This window comes from Erythrolamprus reginae, chromosome 2, assembly GCF_031021105.1.
Source record: "Erythrolamprus reginae isolate rEryReg1 chromosome 2, rEryReg1.hap1, whole genome shotgun sequence".
Classification (NCBI taxonomy): domain Eukaryota; kingdom Metazoa; phylum Chordata; class Lepidosauria; order Squamata; family Dipsadidae; genus Erythrolamprus; species Erythrolamprus reginae.
Window position 1 is genome coordinate 119,248,044 of NC_091951.1, and position 24,421 is coordinate 119,272,464.

General features: G+C 41.1%; 1 protein-coding gene across 1 annotated transcript in view; it reads right to left on the reverse strand.

Moving 5' to 3' along the window:
* The window catches only part of FGF1 (fibroblast growth factor 1), a 47,510-nt gene that overhangs the window by 2,714 nt on the left and 20,375 nt on the right, over positions 1-24,421 (reverse strand). Inside the window, 1 exon segment of the mRNA XM_070735868.1 lies at positions 6,995-7,192. Within this exon segment, the coding sequence (XP_070591969.1) occupies positions 6,995-7,130 (136 nt within the window). The 5' untranslated portion in view covers positions 7,131-7,192.

Here is a 24,421-nt window from a genome sequence, read left to right on the forward strand (position 1 = left end):
TTTCAGGTTAGAAACAGAGGTAGAAGAAATAAATTCATATGTGTAAAAACAGAACTGAACACTAAATCAGGTGGTTGTTAGGAAATAGTAACTAATTCAAAGGTTGTCATCACCCAACAACTATGAAAACAAAATGCCTTTATGTGTGTGTGCTCCTGGTTTGCGAATACCCAGAATATCCGTCCATTTCTGAAAACCAAAGGCTGAATTAACAGGCAGCAGGATTTTTCTTATGGTCTTATGACAACAAAAGCAAAAGGTTTGGATTTTCTCAGTCATAGAAAAGCACAGACCCAAAAAATGGGCAGGAACAAACAAAAGTAATGTTAATGTAGGACTTAAAAAAATAAAATAAATCGAATTAATATCATTACTTCCCAGGTTAATAATGTTCTTCTTCTGTCACTTGGAGCACTAAATTCCTTGGCTTCACTTTAAGGAATTCTGGGGGTTCACCTCTTTTTGGGAAAAAAAATTAGAGTAGCATACCATCCTAGAGCATCAGGTTGTACCTTTCATGCTGAATTTGGGCCTATTTTTGGCAGCTTCAAAAAAGCCTGAAGTTGCTTGGTTTGAAATGCAGGTATGTGTGACCTACATAAAAAAAAAAGATTGGGGGAATGGAAAGTACCATAAAAAAGCTGTCTTATACCTCTGGAAAAATACCACACTTGAAAAATTCTCTATGGCCCCAGAGGGAAGACTTGAATGGTCTTACATTCAAACAGAAGCTCTGATCTTTTAAGGATGCTTTAATTTGGATACCTGTCCTGACCAGTGTGACACTGTCTCTGGGATTTGGGGGTAAAGGAAAAAGTCAAGATAGCGTCCACAACTACACACACTCAAACACAGACATACAGACATAAACACACACAGCCACCCACCCACCCACGATTGTGGCGGCCATCCTGACTTATTTTTGACTCCATTTGCCCTAGACCAGGGAAGTGCAGTCAATGCTCCTGACGGCTTCTACCAACTATAATTCATTGCTTTTTCTCTATTTCAGTTTTTGGAGAGGGGCGGCATACAAATAAATAAAAAAATAAAAAATAAAATAAAAATAAAAATAAAAAAATAAATAAAAATAAAATAATAAAATAAAATAAAATAAAAAATATATAAAAATAATAAAAATAATAAAAAAATAAAAAATAAAAAATAATAAAATAATAAAATAATAAAATAATAAAATAAAATAAAATAATAAAATAATAAAATAAAATAAAATAAATAATAAAATAAAATAAAATAAAAACATGAGCATGGAGACAATAAGAGGTTCCTCTATTAAACCTGGCAACATTTATACAAATGGTTTTTCTCTCATTCACATAGAATAAGAAAGTTGGAAGAGACCTTGGAGGTCTTCTAGTCCAACCTCCTGCTTAGGCAGGAAACCACTTCGGACAAGTGGTTATCTAGCATCTTCTTAAAAACATCCAGTGTTGGAGCATTCACAACTTCTGCAGGCAAGCTGCTCCACAGAATAACTAACTGTCAGGACATTTCTCCTTAGTTCTAAGTTGCTTCCCTTCTTGACCTAGTTTCCACCCATTGCTTCTTCTCCTACTCTCAGGTTGTTTGGAGAACCACCCGACTCCCTCTTGTTTGTAGCAACCCCTGAGATATTGGAACACTGCTATCGTGTTTCCCCTAGTCCTTCTTTCCATTAAACAAGACATACCTAGTTCCTGCAACCGTTCTTATATGTTTTAGCCTCCAGTCCACTAATCATCTTTGTTACTCTTCTCTGCACTCTTTCAATTCAATTCAATTCAATTCAATTTATTAGATTTGTATGCCGCCCCTCTCCGAAGACTCGGGGCGGCTCACAACAGTAATAAAAAACAGTATAACAATGGAACAAATCTAATAATAAAAATTATATAAAAACCCCCAACAATTAAAAACTATACAACACATACATACCAAACATAAAATATAAGAAAGCCTGGGGGAGATGTCTTAGTTCCCCCATGCCTGGTGATATAGGTGGGTCTTGAGTAACTTGCGAAAGACAAGGAGGGTGGGGGCCATTCTAATATCTGGGGGGAATTGATTCCAGAGGGCCGGGGCCGCTACAGAGAAGGCTCTTCCCCTGGGGCCTGCCAAACAACATTGTTTGGTCTCCACATTCTTTTTGCATTGCGGCAATCAAAATTGAATGCAGTATTCTAAGTGTGGCCTTATCGAGGCCTTATAAAGCGGTATTAACACTTCACGTGATCTTGCTTCTATCCCTCTGTTAATGCAGCCTAGAATTGTGTCGGCTTTTTTGGCAGCTGCTGCACACTGCTGGCTCATATTTAAATGGTTGTCCACTAGGACTCCAAGATCCCTCTCACAGTTACTACTATTGAGCAAGGTATCACATAAATTGTACCTGTGCATTTTGTTTTTCTTGCCTAAATGTAGAACCTTCCTTTTTCCTTGTGCTTGTTCTTGAAAACTGGAAGCACACTTGTGCTTTTGCAGAACCTCTGCCTTGTTTGCTTTCCTATCTCTAGCGCTTGAGCAAGATTTCAGAAAGGCAACGTGCCAGTTTACTCTACATTAGCGACTTCCTGCCTGTCCTTTGCTGTATTTATTCAGGATGAGATCATCTCCATTCAGCCCAGTGTTGAGGGTGCAAGCATGAGTATGTAAATGCGAGAGAGAGAGAGAGAGAGAGAGAGAGAGAGAGAGAGAGAGAGAGAGAGAGAGAGAGAGAGAAGAGCTGGGGCAGGGGAGGAAATCCAAGTGTTCTTGTGGCCTTTCTTTTTTTTGTAAAATAAGTGCTTTTCTTAGAATTGGCCTGTGCATTTGACTCCATCTTCAGCACCTCTTGCACCAAGGGATCCAGCTGGATTTCAGCAATGTGTGATACACAAAGAGAAGCACAGAAGACCCTACGGAGAAACCAGGTAGTTATGCACATGTGTGTGCCAATGTGCAATCAGACACTGTTTATCTTGATATAGTACAAATAATCGCAATAAAGGTTGACTTATTATTCTTTCATCTTCTGCCACCTCACTACCCAATTTTCACTGACGAGGAATTTCAGGCATAAAATTTCATCCCAGCTTCAAATATTTCAAGGTTCTCGTAGTAGATTAATATGTTAGCAATGCAGAAAAAGATAAAATGCTGAAGAAGATGTAAATAAATCATGCACATATACTGTAAAGTCATGCCGTTCATAAAGAAAACAGCCAATTTGTAAACCTCTGAAAGCACAAAGAAAAAGAAGAGAAAGTCAGATTAACTGATAGCATTGGAAAACTTGCCAAAGGCCACTTTTCTACATTGCACCACCCCTGGATGCAATGTAGCAGATGTAGGGTCGTTCAAGATAAAATGTTAGCTGCACCGTCATCACACATCTGATCCAGATGTTGGCAACATTCACTTGTTACCAGGGGAGGACTACTGCCCGGATGGGGTGGAACGCAGTGGGGTAGCGAAAATGGAGCTCCACCCCGGAGCACCCAATTTGCACTGAAAGATGTTGAAAGAAAATGCAGGGTGTCCTGCATAAGCCACGGCCACAGTGTGGTAGTAAAAAATTTGGTAGCCCTTCACTGCTTGTTATCCATCCATGTATTCAACCTAATTCCATATTATTTTCTTACCACATAAAATCTGTTGAATAATAGAAACATGGAATAATTGAATTCTATTTTTTTTAATAAGTAAAGATCATTCCCCTTGAGTGGAGCTCAGATGTTGGTCATCTAGTGATTCAACCAAGTAGATCCCTTGATTATAACACCGAAGTCATTTGCCATTTGCCATTGGTAGGATTTCTCTTTTAACTTAATAGTTTAGGCTAGAATCTTGGGATTCCCTGAGAGTCTCCCACTCAGCCAGATGTTTGATCCTGCTTAATTTTAAAATAAAAGTCAGCTAAATGCAGCTATTTAGTTACCGTAGGTGGCACTAAATCTGGGAGGATATGCATACAAATATTAACCATAATGATTACTTCCTGTGATGATATTTTTAATACAGCCACATCTGCGTATTTCAGGTCCTTAGTAAGGACTTGATGGGTGGAATCCAGCTAAATCCTGAGCATCTGGCTGACTGTGCAATGAACCAAAATGATAATACCATCAAATATCCACATCAGACACTTGATAGGTAAACATGCCAAAACCAGTCTGAGCATCTGGCTGATTGTGCAATGAACCATAATAATATATTGTATCCTATAGTAACACCTTTAATATTATTTAAAAAACCAATATCTGCCTACCCCATGTCTTTTGGAAGGAGTTGATAAGTGGACCAAAATTCCAAACCCAGTATAAACATCTGACTGACTCTGCAATCAACTGGAATACTAATCTCTTATTTTATCCCCTGGTTAGGGCTTTGAAAAACTTTATTTGGAGAGACTGACAATGATAGAGTTTGCAAGCCAGTAAGAGCTGGGAACATCATTAGCACCTGGAAAGAAACACTCAGAGCAAGTAGAGCAATGGGAAAAACCCTCCAAAGACTTATGGCTTGGAAAGCATTCTTCGCAGAGAGTAACAATGAAAGAGCTTGCAAGCTGGTAAGAGCTGGGAACATTTTTAGCACCTGGTTATGGCTAGAAAGAAACATTTGGAACAAGTAAGTCAAGGGGCGTACATAAGTGCACTGGTGTGCCTTTCGTCCCCTGTCCAATTGTCTTTCCTTTCTCTCACTTATCATATATATTTTCTTTCTTTCATATATCCTCTCCTCTAGGTTCACTTTACCCTTATATATATTACTACATGTCTATTTTTCTTCCTATGCATTTGTGTATTGGACAAATGAATAAATAAAATAAATAAAATAAAGTAAAGCAATGAAACTCCCCCCCCCTACAAAGACAAGGCTTGGAAAACATTCTTCACAGAGAGTAACAATGGAAGAGCTTGCAAGCGGGTAAGAGCTGAGAACATCATTAGCACCTGGAAAGAAACATTCGGTGCAAGTGGAGCCATGAAAAAACCCCTGCAAAACCTTAGGGCTTGGAAAACATTCTTCACAGAGAGTAACAATGAAAGAGCCTGCAAGGCAAGAGCTGGGAAGATCATTAGCAGCTAGTTAGGGCTGGGAGGAGGGAAAGCTACATTCAGAGTATAAGATGCACCCAAATAATCAGACTCTTTTAGGAAGGAAAAAGGTGCGTCTTATACTCTGAAAAATATGGTAATTAGAAGGCATCAACAAAACAAAACAAAACCTCAAGACAAAACAAGAGGGTAGAGGGTTTGACTCTCTGCCTTGTCTCTTCTACTTCTATCCCTTCCTGCTAATAGGGCATAAATCTCAGGCATTTGATTGGTTATTTTGCCTCTATACACTTAGGATGACTGAGTGATGGGTTAAAATTTTTCCTTGTACCTTTCTTGTTAATACAGAAATATTTGGCTGGAGTAGTCCATTGTGAAGAACATTAAATCTGAAACTGGACTGCAGTGGCAAAAACCACAGAACGTCATGCTTCTAGTTTAATAATAGGTAAGAGAAGGGTTAAAACTGTGTTTTGTCAGCTTCTCAGTCAACTGGGCATTTTTATTGAGTGTGGCACAAAGAGCAAAGCTTTGGATCAATAGACCAAATTGTTTGTGTCCTTAGAAATAAAGATTGACGCCTGCAGATTCTCTAGCCTTCTCATTTCCTCTTTCCAGGCTGTTATGGCACAGAAGAGGCTTTTCAGTAGATTCTGCTCCCTCAGGAAAATGAATCCGAGCTGCGAATGCATCCTGCACAAACAGACATAAAAGGCATTTTGTCTTGGTAAGACAACAGACTTTAAATTCGTGCAAGGATGCCTCTTCAAACAAACAGGCCAATGGGTATTAGGAAGAAAGGAATGTCAGTAGAAAATTTAATATACACTGCTTAAAAAAAATAAAGGGAACACTCAAATAACACATCCCAGATCTGAATGAATGAAATATTCTCATCAAATACTTTGTTCTGTACAAAGTTGAATGTACACAATGGCATGCGGAATGGGTAGTCAATCAGTGTTGCTTCCTCAGTGGACAATTTGATTTCACAGAAGTTTGATTTACTTGGAGTTATATTATGTTGTTTAAGTGTTCCCTTTATTTTTTTGAGCAGTGTATATAAAGGAGAGCAGCTACAAGCTTTAAACACTTACAAGACATGTTTATAGCTTTTGCTGCTGCAGCAGAAACATGTCCAATTTTCCTGTAGTCCTTTTTAGAGTGCTGGTACCACAGGTCAATTGCTGTGTAAACTTTCCTAAAAGGTGGGCTATTGTGGCTGAAATCTAGATAGAGATATTGCCAGGAAGGACGTCTCCTCATGGGATTCCCCACCTCCTTTTCTGCCTCCCAATGGGCTGACAGCTCGGCTGTTTCTGAAGGTGACAGCTGGGTGGCGGCGCTTCCTGGCGCTCTCCCGAATCCAAACCTGAACTTTTGCCGAACTTTTGCAAAAATTCAGGTTCGGGTTCGGTATATATTTGCAGGGTCAGTTCGCCCAACACTACTGCCTAAGAAGGGGGTTGGACTAGAAGACCTCCAAGGTCCCTTCCAACTCTGTTGTTGTTGTTGTTGTTGTTGTTGTTGTTGTTGTTGTTGTTATTATTATTATTATTATTATTATTATTATTATTATTATTATTATAGTGCTGTAAAAATAAATGAGATGCTTTGCTATATAGACGTGCTGGTGATGTCACAATGATATTGTGGAACTGTTTCAGTTGGTGCCAGTCCGTGGGCACTGCCATCTCTAAACAAAAAAAAAATTTTTTTGAAGGTTTTTTTGGGGATTAAAAAAAATTCTTCTGCACATGCTCAGAAGCCAAGTTTCCAGCACAGCGCATGTGTCACCATCTTGTTTTCAACTTTTTTCTTTTGGAATTATTTTCGGATTTTTCTGCATTGCACATGCGAAGGAAGCACACTGGCAGCAAGGTAAGTTAGAACCCACCCCTGGCCAGAATGTATCAGGACCATTCAAACTAATCATAAGAATAGCAGCAGCTTACTGTGGTTGTCATTCCTATCCCTTGTGCCATCGACTTTGCCATCCGGAAGGATCCTCAGGAACTGACCCCCATTGCTGCAATAAAGAAGCTTGGGCTGATTGTAATCTGCCATTGGCAGGTCAGATTTTTCTGTCATGGCAGGAAATGTGATTTCCCTCTGGACATCTCTTTTCCTTCCTTGGGCTCAGGTCTTCAGTCCTGGAAAAGAAATTTAGCAGGATTTCAGCAAAAGGAGCCAAAATAGTAACGATACCTTCCATGTCATCGCATGTCCAAAGCAGGAGGAGATGTTTCCAAGCATTATTTTATTTTATAGGTATTACCCACCTCATCAAAGTATCATTCAACATACAGAGCAAGGTAGTATACTGTACTGTGTTTTCCCTGAATCCTTGTAAAGCCTTTTTGAATATGTCTACTGTATGCTATAGTATTGAATCAATAAAAGTGTTAAACAAAAAAGCAGGACAAGAGCCATATGTTTGTGAAGTACCAGTTCAATCCCTGTCTCTGTCTAGAAAGAAAATAGGCAGAGAGAAGAAAGAAGGCCAGACGTAAGCTTTTCTGGATTACTTTTATTGTTAAAGGAGTTAAATACAGAATTGTAGCAAACGGAACAAAGTTTTAGCACAGTTTTCTGTTAAATGTGAGCTCTGTTTTAGAGCTTTCATTTGTTTCATTTGTCATGTCAAATAACAGGAAACTGCATTTATAATCAGAGGAGATTCCAACAAAAAGGGGAAAAGGGATCCACACATGCATATAACAGTATAACTGAAGGCTGTTCCTTGCTGTTTTGATTAAGTATCAAATAATTCGTTCTTTTTCAAAGCAAACACCAAACATGGGAGTAGTTAAGAAAAACACTGGTTTGTGTTGGATTTGCACGTAATTGAAGAGGCAAGACATAGCAACAGTTCAGCACCTTTAGGGTCTATTAGCTAGAGCTAATATGGAGTGTCGGCAGGCTGCAGGGAAGCCACTTTTAAGAGCTTTCCTGAAATCCGCTAGCCACTGACAGCAGTTTGTTTCTCCCGCCACTAGATTAGCCAATCAGCGGCAGCTATGCAAATCCGTACTCCGTACGTTGGTACATAACATCCCTCCCCTCTTAGTTTCTGTAATGTCCATAGTCGCGCAAGTAAGCAGGGCGCCGTAGAGTCCTACTGGGCCTGCTCGATTCAGTTCTTCGGGAGTCTTTAAGAGGAGCAGACATGCCTGTTTCTGCTCCTTCTCTGGATTATGGAAAAATCTGGAACTGGCAGAGTCATATTATTTCAATCACCTACAGATTGCAGATAATTTTAGATGCCAGTGGGAACTTTGTTTTTCACTGAACCTTGGAATAGATAGATATGGATAAGTGTATGGATCTATATCTCTACAGTATCTAAAATATATCTGTATCTATATCCATTTCTACATCGACACCTACATCTATGTATTACCATTGCTGAAATAAGGAGGGTTAGACTGTATATTTAATGGCTGGCTGGCTGGCTGGCTGGCTGGCTGGCTGGCTGGCTGGCTGGCTGGCTGGCTGGCTGGCTGGCTGGCTGGCTGGCTGGCAGGCTTTGTTTGTTTGTTTATTTGTTTGTTTGTTTGTTTATTCATTCATTCATTCATTCATTCATTCATTCATTTATTTATTAGATTTGTATGCCGCCCCTCTCCTTAGACTCGGGGCGGCTCACAACATGCTCCAAGAGCTCTTCTGAAATGTTTTAATAGAGGAGTTTGCTAGAACATTTGGAAATCAGTTAGCAACTTCCATGTTTCTGCTTTAAGATTCATCACTATTTTTAGAATCTATCTTTGCTTGTCAGTGGCCTGTGAGTCCAGCAGAATACTTGAATGAATATTGCCCCCATTGTTATACTGTGATTGATGTGAGCAGTGTTCTCATAATTTTAGGCCTGTGTTTTGGTATTCCATACATAGCTCTACTCTTGGTTTGGCTTTTATACTGTAATTTCTGATAAGGTTTTGAGTGATATGGAAATGAAATTGAACACACACACACACACACACACACACACACACACACACACACAGAGGTGCCTCTAGAAGGTGCAGGAGTATTCACACCAAAGACAAAATGACAAACTTTGGTGTTTTTGTTTTTGTTGAAAGCCTAATCATTTAATGATTAGACTTCCATTTCTTCCTTACTAGTATCTATCTCTTCCCATTTATTACTATAACCATGTTGCTTGTATCTTTCAATTTATATTGTTTTTATTTGTTTCCAGTAGAATTTGATAGCTTATAAGTAACCTTGACGATCACTAGATGTTGTATCTTTTTATTCCTGATGAATGTATTTTATTCTCCTTATGTACACTAGAGAATATATATCAAAGACAAATTCCTTGTGTGTCCAATCATACTTGACCAATAAATATTTCTATTCTATTCTATTCTATTCTATTCTATTCTATTCTATTCTATTCTACCCTACCCTACTCTACTCTCCACTCCACTCTACTCTATTCTCAAAATGCTTGGAGAAGGACAGGAAACATCATCCAATTTCTTTCCCAAACTTTGCAGCAAAGATGAAACAAGATGAAACAAGTGAGCCACAAGCAACCTGCAAGGAAATATGTAGAGCAGTTTCTCCCACCCTCCTGCTGTCCAGTATTTGGTATTTGGAGGGAGAATGGCTATAAAAGGAGAAGCCCTGAATGAGCACAAGCAGACAGGAGTTGAGGATCGCTGCTTAAAATGTTGAACTATACACAGAAACTTGGGAAACTGACTGCTTATCAGGAATTGTTATATTGAGCACAGTGAGAGAGGCTGGTGACTAAAAGAACCATATTGAAACAATGGACAAGCCATTTTATTCTAAGGTTAAAGGCTTTTGGGGGGGCCAATTATGAATTTTTAAGTGTATTTTAGTATTCTAATTTTTTTATTGTAGTTTGTAAATAACACTTGAAAAAAATGAGACTATAAACACATAGGTGTTTCAAAGTTATTTTGGGTGACATCAATTGCAAAAAAATTACTGATTTTAGTTGATTAGAAATCTCACCTATCCAAATGGTGGGCTATGGCTTAATAACTCTGTCAAATGAGTTTGTAGTTATTCAGAGATTTATCTGGAACTTGTCAACAGCTTCCAGGCCACTGTTTACTTAGGATCTCCCCCCACACAAACACCTTCTGTAGATTGGCAAATGATTCTGTTGCAGATTTGGTGGATGGATGACCTCTTCCAGTTCTAATGCCTTTCACAGGTGTGAGTAAGCTTACAGAACAAAGTTTATTATTGCCATGTGGCATTGAACTAAGGAGCACTTACTCTGAAGGAAAACCAGTATGGTGTAGTGTAGGGGTGTCAAACTCATTTTCATTGAGGACTGTATCAGGGTTGTGTTTGATCTGGGCAGGGCCGCCAATAGACCGGTACTACTGGGAGTGGCGTCAGGGGCCCGGCCAAATTGAATAATGGGGGGGCCAGCGCCCGCCAAAAACTCTCCAACCCCGATTGCGACGAACTCTGCCTCTGCGGAGCTTCTCCAACCGCGGCCCGCACCTTCTTCCCACCCCCGCGAGGAAAGAAGGCAGGGAGGCCGGCAGACAGGCAGGGAGCCCCGATGGCAGCCGTGGAAGGAGCTCGGCCCTCCCGAAGCCAAGCCGTGCTGCTGGGGAAGCAGAATTGGGGAAGCCGGGAGAGGGCTGAGCCTGGCCGGCTTCTCCGCCGGCCTTGTGTCCCCCCGAGGATTGCGACTCGAGGGCAAGAGAGCCGCGCCTTTCGGCCTCCGGAGGTGTTGGCCCGGGGGTTCGGGGGGCCCATGAACACCGCCCGCCGCCCGGAGCCAATGGCTTCTTTTGGGCTTACTCGCTCGAATTCCTGCTGCTGGCGCTGGGAGCAGGTAACCGCGTGCGGGCGGCCGGGTGGGAAGGGCGAGGCGTGAGGGGGAGGCAAGTGGAGATCCCGGTCTCTCTTTTCATGCTCAGTGAGCCTTTCTTTGGAGTTGCCTTTCTTTCTTTCTTTCTTCCTTTCTTTCTCTCTTGCTCTCTTGCTCTTTCATTCTTTTTTTCTTTTTCTTTCTTTCTTTCTCTTTCTTTCTCTCCTTCCTTCCCTCCTTCCATTTCTTTCATTCCCCTTCTCTACTTTTATTTCTCTTTCATTCTCTTTCTTTCTTTTCTCTTTCCTTCTTTCTTTCCTTCTTTCTTTCCTTCTTTCTTTCATTTCTTTTTCTTTCTTTCTTTCTCTCTTTCTTGCTCTTTCATTCTTTTTTTCTTTCTCTTGCTTTCTTTCTTTCTCTTTCTTTCTCTCCTTCCTTCCCTCCTTCCATTTCTTTCATTCCCCCTCTCTATTTTTATTTCTCTTTCATTCTCTTTCTTTCTTTTCTCTTTCTTTCTTTCTTTCCTTCTTTCTTTCTTTCTTTCTTTTTCTTTCTTTCTCTCTTTCTCTCTTGCTCTTTCATTCTTTTTTTCTTTCTCTTGCTTTCTCTCCTTCCTTCCCTCCTTCCATTTCTTTCATCCCCCCTCTCTCTTTTTATTTTTCTTTCATTCTCTTTCTTTCTTTCTCTTTCTTTCTTTTTCTTTCTTTCTCTTTCTCTCTTGCTCTTTCATTCTTTTTTTCTTTCTCTTGCTTTCTCTCTCTCTCTTGCTTTCTCTACTTCCTTCCCTCCTTCCATTTCTTTCATTCCCCCTCTCTATTTTTATTTCTCTTTCATTCTCTTTCTTTCTTTTCTCTTTCTTTCTTTCTTTCCTTCCTTCTTTCTTTCTTTTGTTTCTCTTTCTCTCTTTCTCTCTTTCTCTCTTGCTCTTTCATTCTTTTTTCTTTCTCTTTCTTTCTTTCTTTCTTTCTCTTGCTTTCTCTCCTTCCTTCCCTCTTTCCATTTCTTTCATTCCCCCTCTCTTTTTAGTTCTCTTTCATTCTCTTTCTTTCTTTTCTCTTTCTTTCCTTCTTTCATTTCATTTTCTTTTTTCTTTCTCTTGCTTTCTTTCTTCCTTTTTCTCTCTCCTTCCTTCCCTCCTTCCATTTCTTTCATCCCCCCTCTCTTTATTTCTCTTTCATTCTCTTTCTTTCTTTCTCTTTTTCTTTCTCTCTTTTACCTTCCCTTCCTCTATTTCTTCTTTTCTTTCTCCTTCCTACCTTCTTCCCTCCCTCCCTTCCTTCAGTCCTTCCTCTCTTACTCTCCCCTTTCATAAATTTCCTTCCTTCCTCTGTTTCTGTCCCTTCCCCCTTTCTTTCTTTCCTTCCCTCCTTCCATTTCTTTCATTCCCCCTCTCTTTCTTTCTCTTTCATTCTCTTTCTTTCTTTCTTTCTTTCTCTTTCTTTCTCTTTCTCTCTTTTACCTTCCCTTCCTCTATTTCTTCTTTTCCTTCTCCTTCCTTCCTTCTTTCCTCCCTCACTCCTTTCTTTCACTCCTTCCTCTCTTACTCTCCCCTTTCACACCTTTCCTTGCTTCCTTTGCACCCTTCCTCTGTTCCTGTCCCTTCCCTCTTTCCTTCCTTCCCACCCTCCGTCCATTCATTCACCCATTCCTCTCTTGATCGCCCCTTTTACCATTCCTTCCTTCCTTCCTTCCTTCCTTCCTTCCTTCCTTCCTTCCTTCCTTCCTTCCTTCATAGCTCGCCCTCGCCTTTCTTCCCTTCCTTCCAGATGGGAGTGCCCCCTGAAGACACCCGCCCGACTGCTGGTACCCTGCTTTTTCTCTCCCCTCGTCCTTTCCAGCTCCTCGCCGGTGGCTGCCGGGTGTGGGATCCCCCTCCCCTCTCCCCTCGCTAGAAAGCACATGGTTTTGTCAACAAGGCCTCTTCCAAGAAGGGAGAAGTGCCAAGGAGCCGTAAATAAGCCTCGCTCCGCCTGACCGATGCCAGGAGGATCTTTCTTTCCCTCGCTGCTCCTGCTTCTTTCTTTCTCCTGGACGAGTCCATACAATCGGCTTAACCCAGTTCCTGAAATAGCCTATGGCAGTGCTTCCCAACCTTGACAACTTGAAGATATCTGGACTTCAACTCCCAGAATTCCCCAGCCAGCATTCGCTGGCTGGGGAATTCTGGGAGTTGAAGTCCAGATATCTTCAAGTTGCCAAGGTTGGGAAACACTGGCCTATGGGACCACCTCGCTTGGCGTGAAGCGGGAAATGATCTCCGGGGGATGGAGTGGCTTGGCGACTTAAAATAGTTTTAAAATGGCGGGGGGCCCAGACAGGCTGTATGGGGCCCCAAAATTCCTGATGGTGGCCCTGGATCTGGGGTCATGGCCAGGGTGGGAACGGCGAGATTGACGTCACTTGTTGAGGCTCCATTTTCAAACACAACGGCCTTCTGCAGCCCTCTGCTAGCAAAAACAGAGTGTGCTGCCTTCCTGGCCTCTGTTTTTGCTGTTAGAGGACTGCAGGTGGCTATTGGGGTGGAAAACGAAGCCCGAATGGGTCTTGTGTGGCCTCCCTGACTATGTTTTTGCTGGCAGTGGAACCACGGGCTGGTCCTTCACTGTTTCCAGAGAGGCCCAGGAGTCCAGATCTAAGCATCCTGAGGCCGGATTCAGCCCTCGGCCTTGAGTTTGACACCTCTGGTGTAGTGCTTATAATAACAGAATCAGAAGTTGAAAGGGACTGTGGAGGTATTCTAGTCCAACTCCCTACTCAGACAAGAGACCCAGTACTAGACAAATGGTTGTCCAATCTCTTCTTATAAACCTCCAGTGTTAGAGAACCCACAACTTCTGGAGACAAGTCTTTCTGATTAATTGTTCTAACTGTCAGGAAATTTTTCTTTAGTTCTAGGTTGCTTATTTCCTTGATTAATTGAATGTTGAATATTTAGAGCCAGGATTTAAAGATTAAGGTTCAAATCCACTCACAGCTAGTGATGGGCAAACCCAACGGTGTTCGGGTTCAGCAAGTTCGGACGAACTTTACGCAAAATTCGGCTGAACCTGAACCAAACCCAAACTCGAATCCAAACGGGGAATCCCAGCAAGAGATTCCGGGGGCGGAGCTTTGACGTCATGTATACCGTCAGGTTGCTAAGGACGCCAAGGTGATCACTTCCTGGATTCCATGGAAACATGTTTATTTTTACATGAAAGGACCGCCTTTGCTTGCAGCACCGCTGCGGCGTCCTTTTTCATAAAAATAACAATGTTTATTTTTACGTGAAGACCTCCCTTTGAAGGAGCTGGGGAATCCCTCCCACGAAGAGATTCTGGGGGTGGAGCTTTGACGTTACCAGCAGGTTGCTAAGGACACCAAGGTGATCACTTTCTGGATTCCATGGAATCCAGGAAGTGATCACCTTGGCTTCCTTAGCAACCTGCCGGTGACGTCAAAGTTCCGAACACCGAACATGACCCCGAACTTTGCCCGAAGTTTTAAAAAAGTTTGAGTTTGTGTTCGGCATACTGAACACTGCAAAATTCGGTACGGACCCGAATTGTGCGAGGTCGGTTCGCCCATCACTACTCACAGCCATGCGAACTCATGGAGTAAGTATGTGCCCGTCAGTTTCTGTCACCTTAGATTATACCACGGGTAGGTTGTTGTGGGAAAAAAATGAGGACAATATTGTGTTCACCATCCAGTAAGAAATGCAGGATGTAAATCAGATCAGATCAAATCAGATCCAATCAAATCAATCATCTTTTAAAAAGGAGTTCTACTAGTTTTATGCTTCCTAAGAAATGGTATTCTATTTTTTAAAAAGTCTTTGAAAGCTTGTCTTGCATGGTCCTTTACTTTATTTATTTTTGTTCTTAGTTGAAGAAACATTATTAACATTCCGTGGCTATAAAATGGCTTGGAATAATAGTGCAAGGCAATCCATTACTGCAGATTAATGGACCAGATTAGAAATAGGGCAGTTTGTGGAATTTGCTTTGGCTCAAATGTACTTTCAGATTATGTTCTTTCCAAAAAAAGTTGTTCCTCATAAGTGTACACTTAAGAAAAGGACACATTTAAAAAATGCAAGACAAATTTCATCTTAAAAAATACAATATCCATATTAAAGTTTATATATCAAAGTCTCACCTTTTCAATAGCACAATTGTTACAATATTATAGTATTTTGCCATTGTAAGGACTTCTGCATAAACCATGATTGTCCCAAAGGTGCTTTTTCAAGAAGCACCTGGACTTTCTTGTTTTTTCTTTGAAGATGTTTTGCTTCTCACCCAAGAAGCTTCTTCAGCTCTGACAGGGTAGTGGGGAATGGAAGGATTTATATTCCTTGCAGACAGCTGGTCATTTGGATCCTTTTAGAGAGCTGTTGAAGCACTTAATAATAATAATAATTTAATAATTTATTAGATTTGTATGGCGCCCCTCTCCGTAGACTCGGAGCGGCTCACAAAATAATAGTGTAACAAATCTAATATTAAAAACATCTAAAACATTAAAACCATACAACACAATCATACCATGCATAAACTATATAAGCCTGGGGGATCTCAATTCCCCCATGCCTGGCGACATAGGTGGGTCTTTAGCAACTTACAAAAGGCAAGGAGGGTGGGGGCGGTTCTAATCTCTGGGGGGAGTTGATTCCAGAGGGCCGGGGCCACCACAGAGAAGGCTGTTCCCCTGGAGCCCGCCAGATGACATTGTTTAGTCGATGGGACTCGGAGAAGGCCAATTCTGTGGGACCTTATCAGTTGCTGGGATTCGTGCAGCACAAGGCAGTTCCGAAGGTATTCTGGTCACAAATAAACCTCCAAGTGCTCCAACACCATCTAAAAGCATGCAAATGACCAGCTGTCTGCAAGGAATACAAATCCATTCTGCACTGTCCTGTCAAAGCTTGAGAATCTTCTTGGATGAGAAGTGAAATGTCTTCAAAACAAAAGCAAGAAAGTCCAGTTGCCTCATGATAGTGCTTCTTAAATAGTGGGACACCCACCAAGGGGAGGCATTGAGCAATGCCAGGGGTGGGCATGTGACCCCGGGGAATGTGCTTTTTTTTGCCACAGGGACTAGGATTTTTTGGCACCAAACAATAGCACACAGCACAGAGCAGGAGATATGAAGTGCGGATAACAAGCCCTTAAGAGACACCATGGAAAAATATTTAACAGGGATGAAAAGAAAGGAGAAGAGAGAGATGGAGATAATGAGACAAGCATAAGTCTCCCGAAAGCTAAGACAAGGAAATATGATGAGGAAACGTGCGTAGCGCTTGGCTTCCCTGTGACTACTGTGGGAGACAAGGAAAGACCAGTATGTTTACTGTGTATAAAAATGTTGGCAGCGGAACAGCATGAAGCCAAATAAATTAAGGTGTCACTTAAACATATTACACCCCAAATACGCTGATAAACCACTTGGGATTTTTCAATGAAAATATGCCGAATGTTGCAAACAACCGTCCTGGCAGAGAGTTAGGGGAGGGCACCAAATGTTTATTTCTTCCTAGGGGCGGGTGTAACAGGAAATAATTGAGAAGCACTGCCTCATGAGAAAACACCTTTGGGACAACCATGACCTGGATGACTGAGAATCTCTACAGACTTATAAACCATGATTGACCTTACAGAATCATAAATGGTACCTGGAAAAAATGCAATAGAAAACAATTGCTGATATTTTTCCTATCTTTTACACCAGCTCTTTCCAAAACTCTGAAACGCATGGTACCATTCTGACCCAGCTCCCCAAATACGTCCTACCTTCTCAGTGATGGGCTACCAAAATTTTTACTACCACACTGTGGGTGTGGCTTATGCATTTTGTTTCAACATCTTTCAGTGCAAATTGGGTGCTCTGGGGTGGAGCTCCATTTTCGCTACCCCACTGCGTTCCCCACCATCTGGGCAGTAGCCCACCCATGATTATCTACTATATAAAGGGTATGTACACACACGCACACACAGCTCTTCTAAAATTATACACATTCAACCTCATTTACTGCGATAGGAAAAAACATACCAAGAGCCCAGAAGGGAAAAAAAGAAACAAAACCAAAATTTTGCTACCGGTACTGTGTACCCGACTAAAATTTTGCTACCGGTACTGTGTCCCTGACTGTACCCATAGGAGTCCATTACTTTATCTTCTGTACTTAATCACCAATTCCTTTATTAGAAGCATCAGCAGTCCCAGAAAAAAAGTTTCTCTCTCACAGTAGGCTGACAAGTCTGGCTGGCTGGGAGAGCAATAGTTGTCAGCCACATCTATTCATCTCCACCCCCTGTCTTTTATCGCCAGAGCTCAGGTGACGCTTCTCTAGCAGAGGTGGCTTTTCCATCCCAAAGATAGGCCCACTGCTCTCCTCTACTCTGCGTTCTGTGCATCTGCATGTCAGGCACTGGACCCTGCTGTTCCTTCTCTTCCTCATCAGCCACCGCCAGACCTGGGGACTGTTGACTCTCTATCTGAGGGCTGACAGACGGCCCAGACTCCATCTCCGTCTCTGATAGCTCCATTCCCTCTTTCCCCTCAGAGTTCTCAGGTTGCCTTGATGCTGATCCTGACACTCATGCCTCCTCCTAACTGATTCAGCTGCTGGAGGAGTCGGTGGCCGACAGGCTACAACAGGTACATTCTCCACTGCACTGCTGTGGAGAGTCCAATGTGGGTATTTCTTCAGCCTGATTGGCAGGGACTGAGTTAAAAATTTACATATTAAACAGGTCCCGCCCCCAACTGCTCCCAGCATGCCAGTTTGAAAAACTCAGTCATAGTGTAGGGACTATGAGTTTTTTCCTCTCTAGAATAAAGAAATAAAGTGCTTAATTTACCTTGTCTTTTTCTCTCCTTTTTTTCTGAAGATGAAGCAGGAGGCTAAGAAGAAAATCCCCTCCTGTCCTGATGAAAGGATTCAGGTCCCTTCCCTGTGGGCTAAACCTGCAACAAAACCCCCAGTCAGGGCCTCTACTCTGAGCGAGTACTGCCCTCATGATGGGGTGTCACAAGGCAGAGATCCCTGACCTGCGAGGCCAGATCCCAAGGGGCCAGCAACCAACGTTGTTTAACAGCCAGGAAGAGGAGCCAGTAGCCCAGAAAAGGGCCGCCATTTTGTGGAGACCTTTCCTCGCCCATTATATCAGAGGCCACCATCTTCAAGGCAGGCCTCCAATCAGAGCCGCACTGTGGCATCCCCATGGCCATATGCTCAAAAATTGGACGCTTGAAAACCAACTCATAGATTGACGGTTGCAGTGTCCTGAATCATGTGATCTGTTTTTGTCACCTTTCTAATAAGCAAAATCTGAGGGGAAACCAGATTCCCTGAACCTGTTACCTGTTTAACAGCTGCAGCAATCCACTTAACAACTGTGGCAAGAAAGGTCTAAAATGGGGCAATACTCACTTAACAAATATCTCACTTAATGGCGGAAAGTTTGGATTCAGTTGTGGTTGTAAGTCGAGGGCTACCTGTACTTTCATAGTACAGTAGTACCTCGTGATATGAACCCCTCATCATACGTCCTTCCTGGCCGTCCGAAAAGTGGACTCCAGGAAGGACGTCTTCGTGATGTCAAAGCTCCGCCCCTGGAATTCCCTATTGGGATTCCCCACCTCCATTTGAGCCTCCTGACCGGCCGACAGCTCCACGGCTCTTCTGGGAGGGTGACAGCCGGGCGGTGGAGCTTCTCGGCGTTCTCCCTAACCTGAACCCAAACTTTTGCTGAACCTCCGGGTTCGGTGTTCAGGAGAATGCCGAGAAGCCCCCTGGATGTTTTGGAAGGTGACAGCAGGCGGCGGCCCTTCTCGGCGGCCTCCCTAACCTGAAATTTTGCCGAACTTCCAGGTTCAGCATTTGGGAGAATGCTGAGAAGCGCCCGGCTGTTTCAAAAGGTGACAGCGGGGTGGCGGCGCCCAACGGAATGCTGTTTTTGCAAACTTTTTTGGCTTGCATGCATTAATCGGTTTTACATCGTTTCCTATGGGAAACATTGTTTCGTCTTATGAATTTTTACCTTACGAACCTCCTCCTGGAACGAATTACATTCATAAGACGAGGTATCACTGTATATACAAATAAGAATTGCTTGCCTTAGTGAGATACACATTATTTTTGTCTTTCTGCCTGAATTTTAGTACTTATGAATGTTCCAGGATAGTGCACATTTTCTATCCACTGATACGATGTTCTGTACCAGTGGATGGAAAACTTATGAAAAATAGTAAGTTGTCCCACTGATGGATTACTTTCTCCTCCCACATCCATGCCATTTCTTTCTCAGATCTTGATTTATTTGATCTTTTCTAAATCTTTGATTTTATATTTATCTCTATCTCCTTACTGATTTAAAGGCTCCATTAATTGTTTTAAGACTAAAGATTTGTTATTCATCTTTAGCTGTACTCTACTTGAATTTCCATCTGAAAATTCCACTCTATTTTCTCTGGAAGTGAGGTGGGAGACATTTTTTTAAGGTCTATATTTCATGCTTTCCCCCCTATCATCTTGTATGAAAACAATGTCTCTTCCTTTCGTTTGCCTCCTACAATAATGTTTATGGAATTACATTTGTCCAACTTCTTTAGTTTTTTGTGGTTGAGCAGTTATAGTGCCAAGCAGAAAGCTTGCCACTGACATTCTTCACAGACTCAATACTTAAGCCAAAGGAACAGTAGTATTAAACAGATGTTTTTGTACTCTTTTAAACCTGCATTGAAAGCAATTAAAAATAGATTTAATAGACTGAAAGAATAAGCTAAAGAGGAACCTAAACTTTAATAGGAAACAATAAACTTGAAAGGTAGGGTAGTTACTGTTTTACAGATGGGAAGTTGAACAACTAGCCCTTTGGTTCAGCCAGAACAATCTGGAACTGAGCACACTTAAAACTGGAGAGATGATAGTTGATTTTGGGAGGAGGCCTCCTATTCTACCACCTCTTACAATATTAGACAACACAGTTTTTTAAATCAGCAGTAGAGACCTTCAGGTTTCTGACTCCTATAATCTCCCAGGACTTGAAATGGACACCTAACATTAGAACCACCATTAAAAAGGCATAACAAAGAATGTTCTTCCTTTAACAACTCAGAAAACTCAGACAGCCCAAGGAGCTGTTGATACAATTCTACAGAGGAATTACTGAATCTGTCATTTGTAATTCTATAACTGTCTATTTTGGCACAGCAACCAAACAGGACAGGTACAGACTTCAGCGGATAGTTAGGACTGCAGAATAAAACAATTGCAACCTGCCTGCCTTCCATTGAGGACTTGTAAATTGCATAAGCCAGAAAGAGGGCTGAGAAAATATCTCCTGACCCCTCACAACCATGAATCCCAGTGACCGATAAGGTCCCACAGAGTTGGCCTTCTCCGGGTCCCGTCGACTAAACAATGTCGTCTGGCGGGCCCCAGGGAAAGAGCCTTCTCTTTGGCGGCCCCGGCCCTCTGGAATCAACTCCCCCCAGAGATTAGATCTGCCCCCATCCTCCTTGTCTTTCATAAATTGCTTAAGACCCACCTATACCGCCAGGCATGGGGGAATTGAAACATTTCCCCCAGGCTTATATAATTTTATGTATGGTATGCTTGTGTTGTATGGTTTTATATAACGGGCTTTTAGATATTTTTCTTCTTTTAAATATTAGATTTGTTTATTGTATACTATATATATTAACAGATAGCTTAGACCCACAGGCTTAAGCAATCTTTCAAAACTCCTTCTGCTCCTATATCTATTCCTATATCTCTTCTTATATATATATATATATATATATATATACCAACACGGGAAGAAACCCGAATATACCAAGACCGTCATACCTGTACCCGTGAAAATCTACGAAAACAAAACTCTCCTTGTGTATTGGACAAAATAAATAAATAAATAAATAAATAAACAAACAAACAAACAAATAAATAAATAAATAAATGTTGACAGTGTAGGTACAGTGCTTTTTTGAACAACTTTTTTAAATTGTTGGATCATTCCTGAATAATTTGTATGCCTCCCCTCCAGAAATTAGTAGTAGCTATGTCCTAGAAAGCTGTTTAGGAAACAGGACAGTAAGTTTTTTATTTTGTAGGACATTTTGCATCACACAAAGTATTTTCCTCTTGGGCCGAAGTGGCCTTTGTTACTATGTATTTTAAAACTCCACTGAACAGATTAAAAAAATGGAGAAGCATGTTTACCTTTAATAATTTTAATAATTTTGATTGTACAAGGGAATATTAGTTAAGCAATTCAGATTTTAATATGTGTCTTCACCTCCTTACAAGTCTATGGTGTCTCTGAGTCTCTCATTCTCTGTTTCTGTCTCTGCCTCTCTCTCTCTCTCTCTCTCTCTCTCTCTCTCTCTCTCTATCTCTCTCTCTCTCTCTCTCTCTCTCTCTCTCTCTCTCTGTATGTGTGTTTATACTCTCTGTGTATACATGCATACACATGTACACATACAATTTCATATATGGTACATGAACAGACATATCATACTGTTATAGTTGCAACAGTTGGCCTTAAAACGTACGCATTGCACTCAAATACACAAGCAGTGCATTCTTTTAACATGTGTGTATGTCTGTTCTTAGTTGCTTTCTTTTTCTTAATCTCTTTATAGGTAGTTAGGAAGGAGGTAAATGTAAATATGAATGTCAATGCAGAATGAATGGCTCAATAAAACAGCTGAATTAATCCTCCAAAAGGTATACAGTACAACTGTTTTCAAAATTTGGTCTGCTCCTTGAAGACAACAGCGAAATAGCTTGCAAGGGGGACATCTAGTGTTAATTTTGTTGAAGTGCTATTTTCTTCCCAAAATGATATGTATTTACTTGATCACAAAGAAGACTCTTAGATCAAGCTGGTGCAGAAATAGTAGTTACTTAAACTTTATTCCGCAGGGGATCATTTACAGATAAGTCAAACTTCAATCAAAAGTTATTTCAGGTATCTGTGCCTTCCTTTGGAAGGTGGCAGCCACAACTGTGAGATTTATTATAGAACAGAATATAATTATTTATTGGCCAAGTGTGATTGGACACACAAGGAGTTCATCTTTGGTGCATATACTTTCAGTGTACATTTATTTATTTATTTGTTTGTTTGTTTGTTTGTTTGTCCAATACACAATAAAATACAATGAAGGGTATAGAGGATGTATCAAAGAGAGTATAGAAGAGAAAATATAGGAGTAAATATAACTTGAGAGAATAGCAGAAAAGATAGAAGAGATAGAAGAGATATAATGGATAGAAGAGATAGAAGAGAAGATATAGGAGATATAGGAGAGACTATAGGACAGGGGACGGTAGGCTCTCTGGTGCACTTATATATGCCCCTTACTGACCTCTTAGGAACCTGGTGAGGTCGACCGTAGATAGTCTAAGGGTAAAGTGTTGGGGGGGGGGGTTAGGGGATGATACTACAGAGTCTGGTAGTGAGTTCCACGCTTCGACAACTCAATTGCTAAAGTCATATTTTTTACAGTCAAGTTTGGCGCGGTTAATATTAAGCTTGAATCTGTTGTATGCTCTTGTGTTATTTTTTCTTGTATATAAAGAAAAATAAAATATGTTCATCAAGAAACATAAGATACAATTTTTTTTGTTTCTTCTGCCTTGAAACTAAATCCTGATTGGGTTTGGAAAGCTCAGATTTCAGTTGTGCAATAGCTGCAGGGCTGACCACAATTTCCCATGGCTTCCCCTGTAAGTCTTACTTTAAAATGAAGAGACAGTTAACGTAACATGGAGAAGGAAAACTCTGCAGCCCTATCACATCAGAATCTAATGCTGGTGATAGTTTTCTAGAACAGAGTGGCTGCTGGATAAGCACATGGCAGGGAAGGTGCTTTTAGAAACCTACAACAATACTCTATTTGTGACATGCGCTGCATAAATCAAGCAGATGACGAACTACACCAAACAACATTTGAAAGAATAGGAAGGAGGAGGAGGAGTGCTTCCTCTCCCTAGTAAAGTTAGCTAGATGCAGTTATACTTTTGTCTTCTCCAGGAGCTGTTTTGGATTGCTTAATAGCTACTAATTTCATGCACCCCTCCACAACTGCAGTAATGCAGGTTTAAAAATAAAGATTATGTGGTTATTTATGGCCAAGCAGAGGTGGATGTTATGCAGTGAAAAATAACTGTGCAAGAGAACCTACAATGAGCTCTCTGCCTGCAAAATCTCACCCATCCAGCACAGAAGAGGAAGCAGTGGGTTGGGGGTGATGTTACAAAATAGCTTATTTTTTACTTTTAGTAGTAAGGATTTAAACTGAGTAGCCTGAAGAAGGTGTAATCCCGGGTGGGTAAGTGGGCTCATGAAAATAACCTGAGAAGAAAACAGATAAAACCAGGGAAGAAATAATTAAAAAATAACTTGTTGGGGATGGATCACAGCTATTCATTACTATTTCAAGGGTAAAATGCTCATTGAGATTGGTTCAGGTGCCAAATACTCAAAATTAGGATTAAAAGCAATTGTTACCCATCCACATTGCAAGGACAATAGTTATACAATTACTGCTGAAAATAATACGGGAGAATTATTAAAAAAATTAATCTTGCTCAAGAACAAGCACAAAATTAAGGTGGTAATGAAAGGTTGCACGTCCACCAATAAAAGCAAGTGAAAGCAAGTTGCTATGAGAAACCCATCAGGATTTATATGGGGAGACAGGCAAGTCTGTCTGAAAGGAAAACAAATCCCTGGGACCAGAAGGGTTTTTGGATAAATATTCTTAATATTTGATGGTATGATGTTCAGTTCTGGAGACCTCACCTACAAAAAGATATTGACAAAATTGAACGGGTCCAAAGACAGGCTACAAGAATGGTGGAAGGTCTTAAGCATAAAATGTATCAGGAAAGACTTAATGAACTCAATCTGTATAGTCTGGAGGACAGAAGGAAAAGGGGGGACATGATCGAAACATTTAAATATGTTAAAGGGTTAAATAAGGTTCAGGAGGGAAGTGTTTTTAATAGGAAAGTGAACACAAGAACAAGGGGACACAATCTGAAGTTAGTTGGGGGAAAGATCAAAAGCAACGTGAGAAAATATTATTTCACTGAAAGAGTAGTAGATCCTTGGAACAAACTTCCAGCAGACGTGGTTGGTAAATCCACAGTAACTGAATTTAAACATGCCTGGGATAAACATATATCCATTGTAAGATAAAATACAGGAAATAGTATAAGGGCAGACTAGATGGACCATGAGGTCTTTTTCTGCCGTCAGTCTTCTATGTTTCTATGTTTCTATGTTTGTGGTCATGTTTCAGATTACTACTTATAACAAAATCAAACCCAAATATTTGGAATGAAGAAAGGATTTAATTATTATCCCAATGAAACTTGATTTCATTGAGGGCCACAGCAGGGTTGTGTTTAATCTTGGAAGGCTGGGGAGGGCTTGGCCATGGTGGGTGTGATCATAGTAGCCATGGACAGCGGACAACCTCCCCCCCCCCCCCAAAAAAAAATCAAGTTCGACAGTCCTGCTTTATACAGTTTCTATGGAGTTACCCAGAGCAAACATGCTTTGTT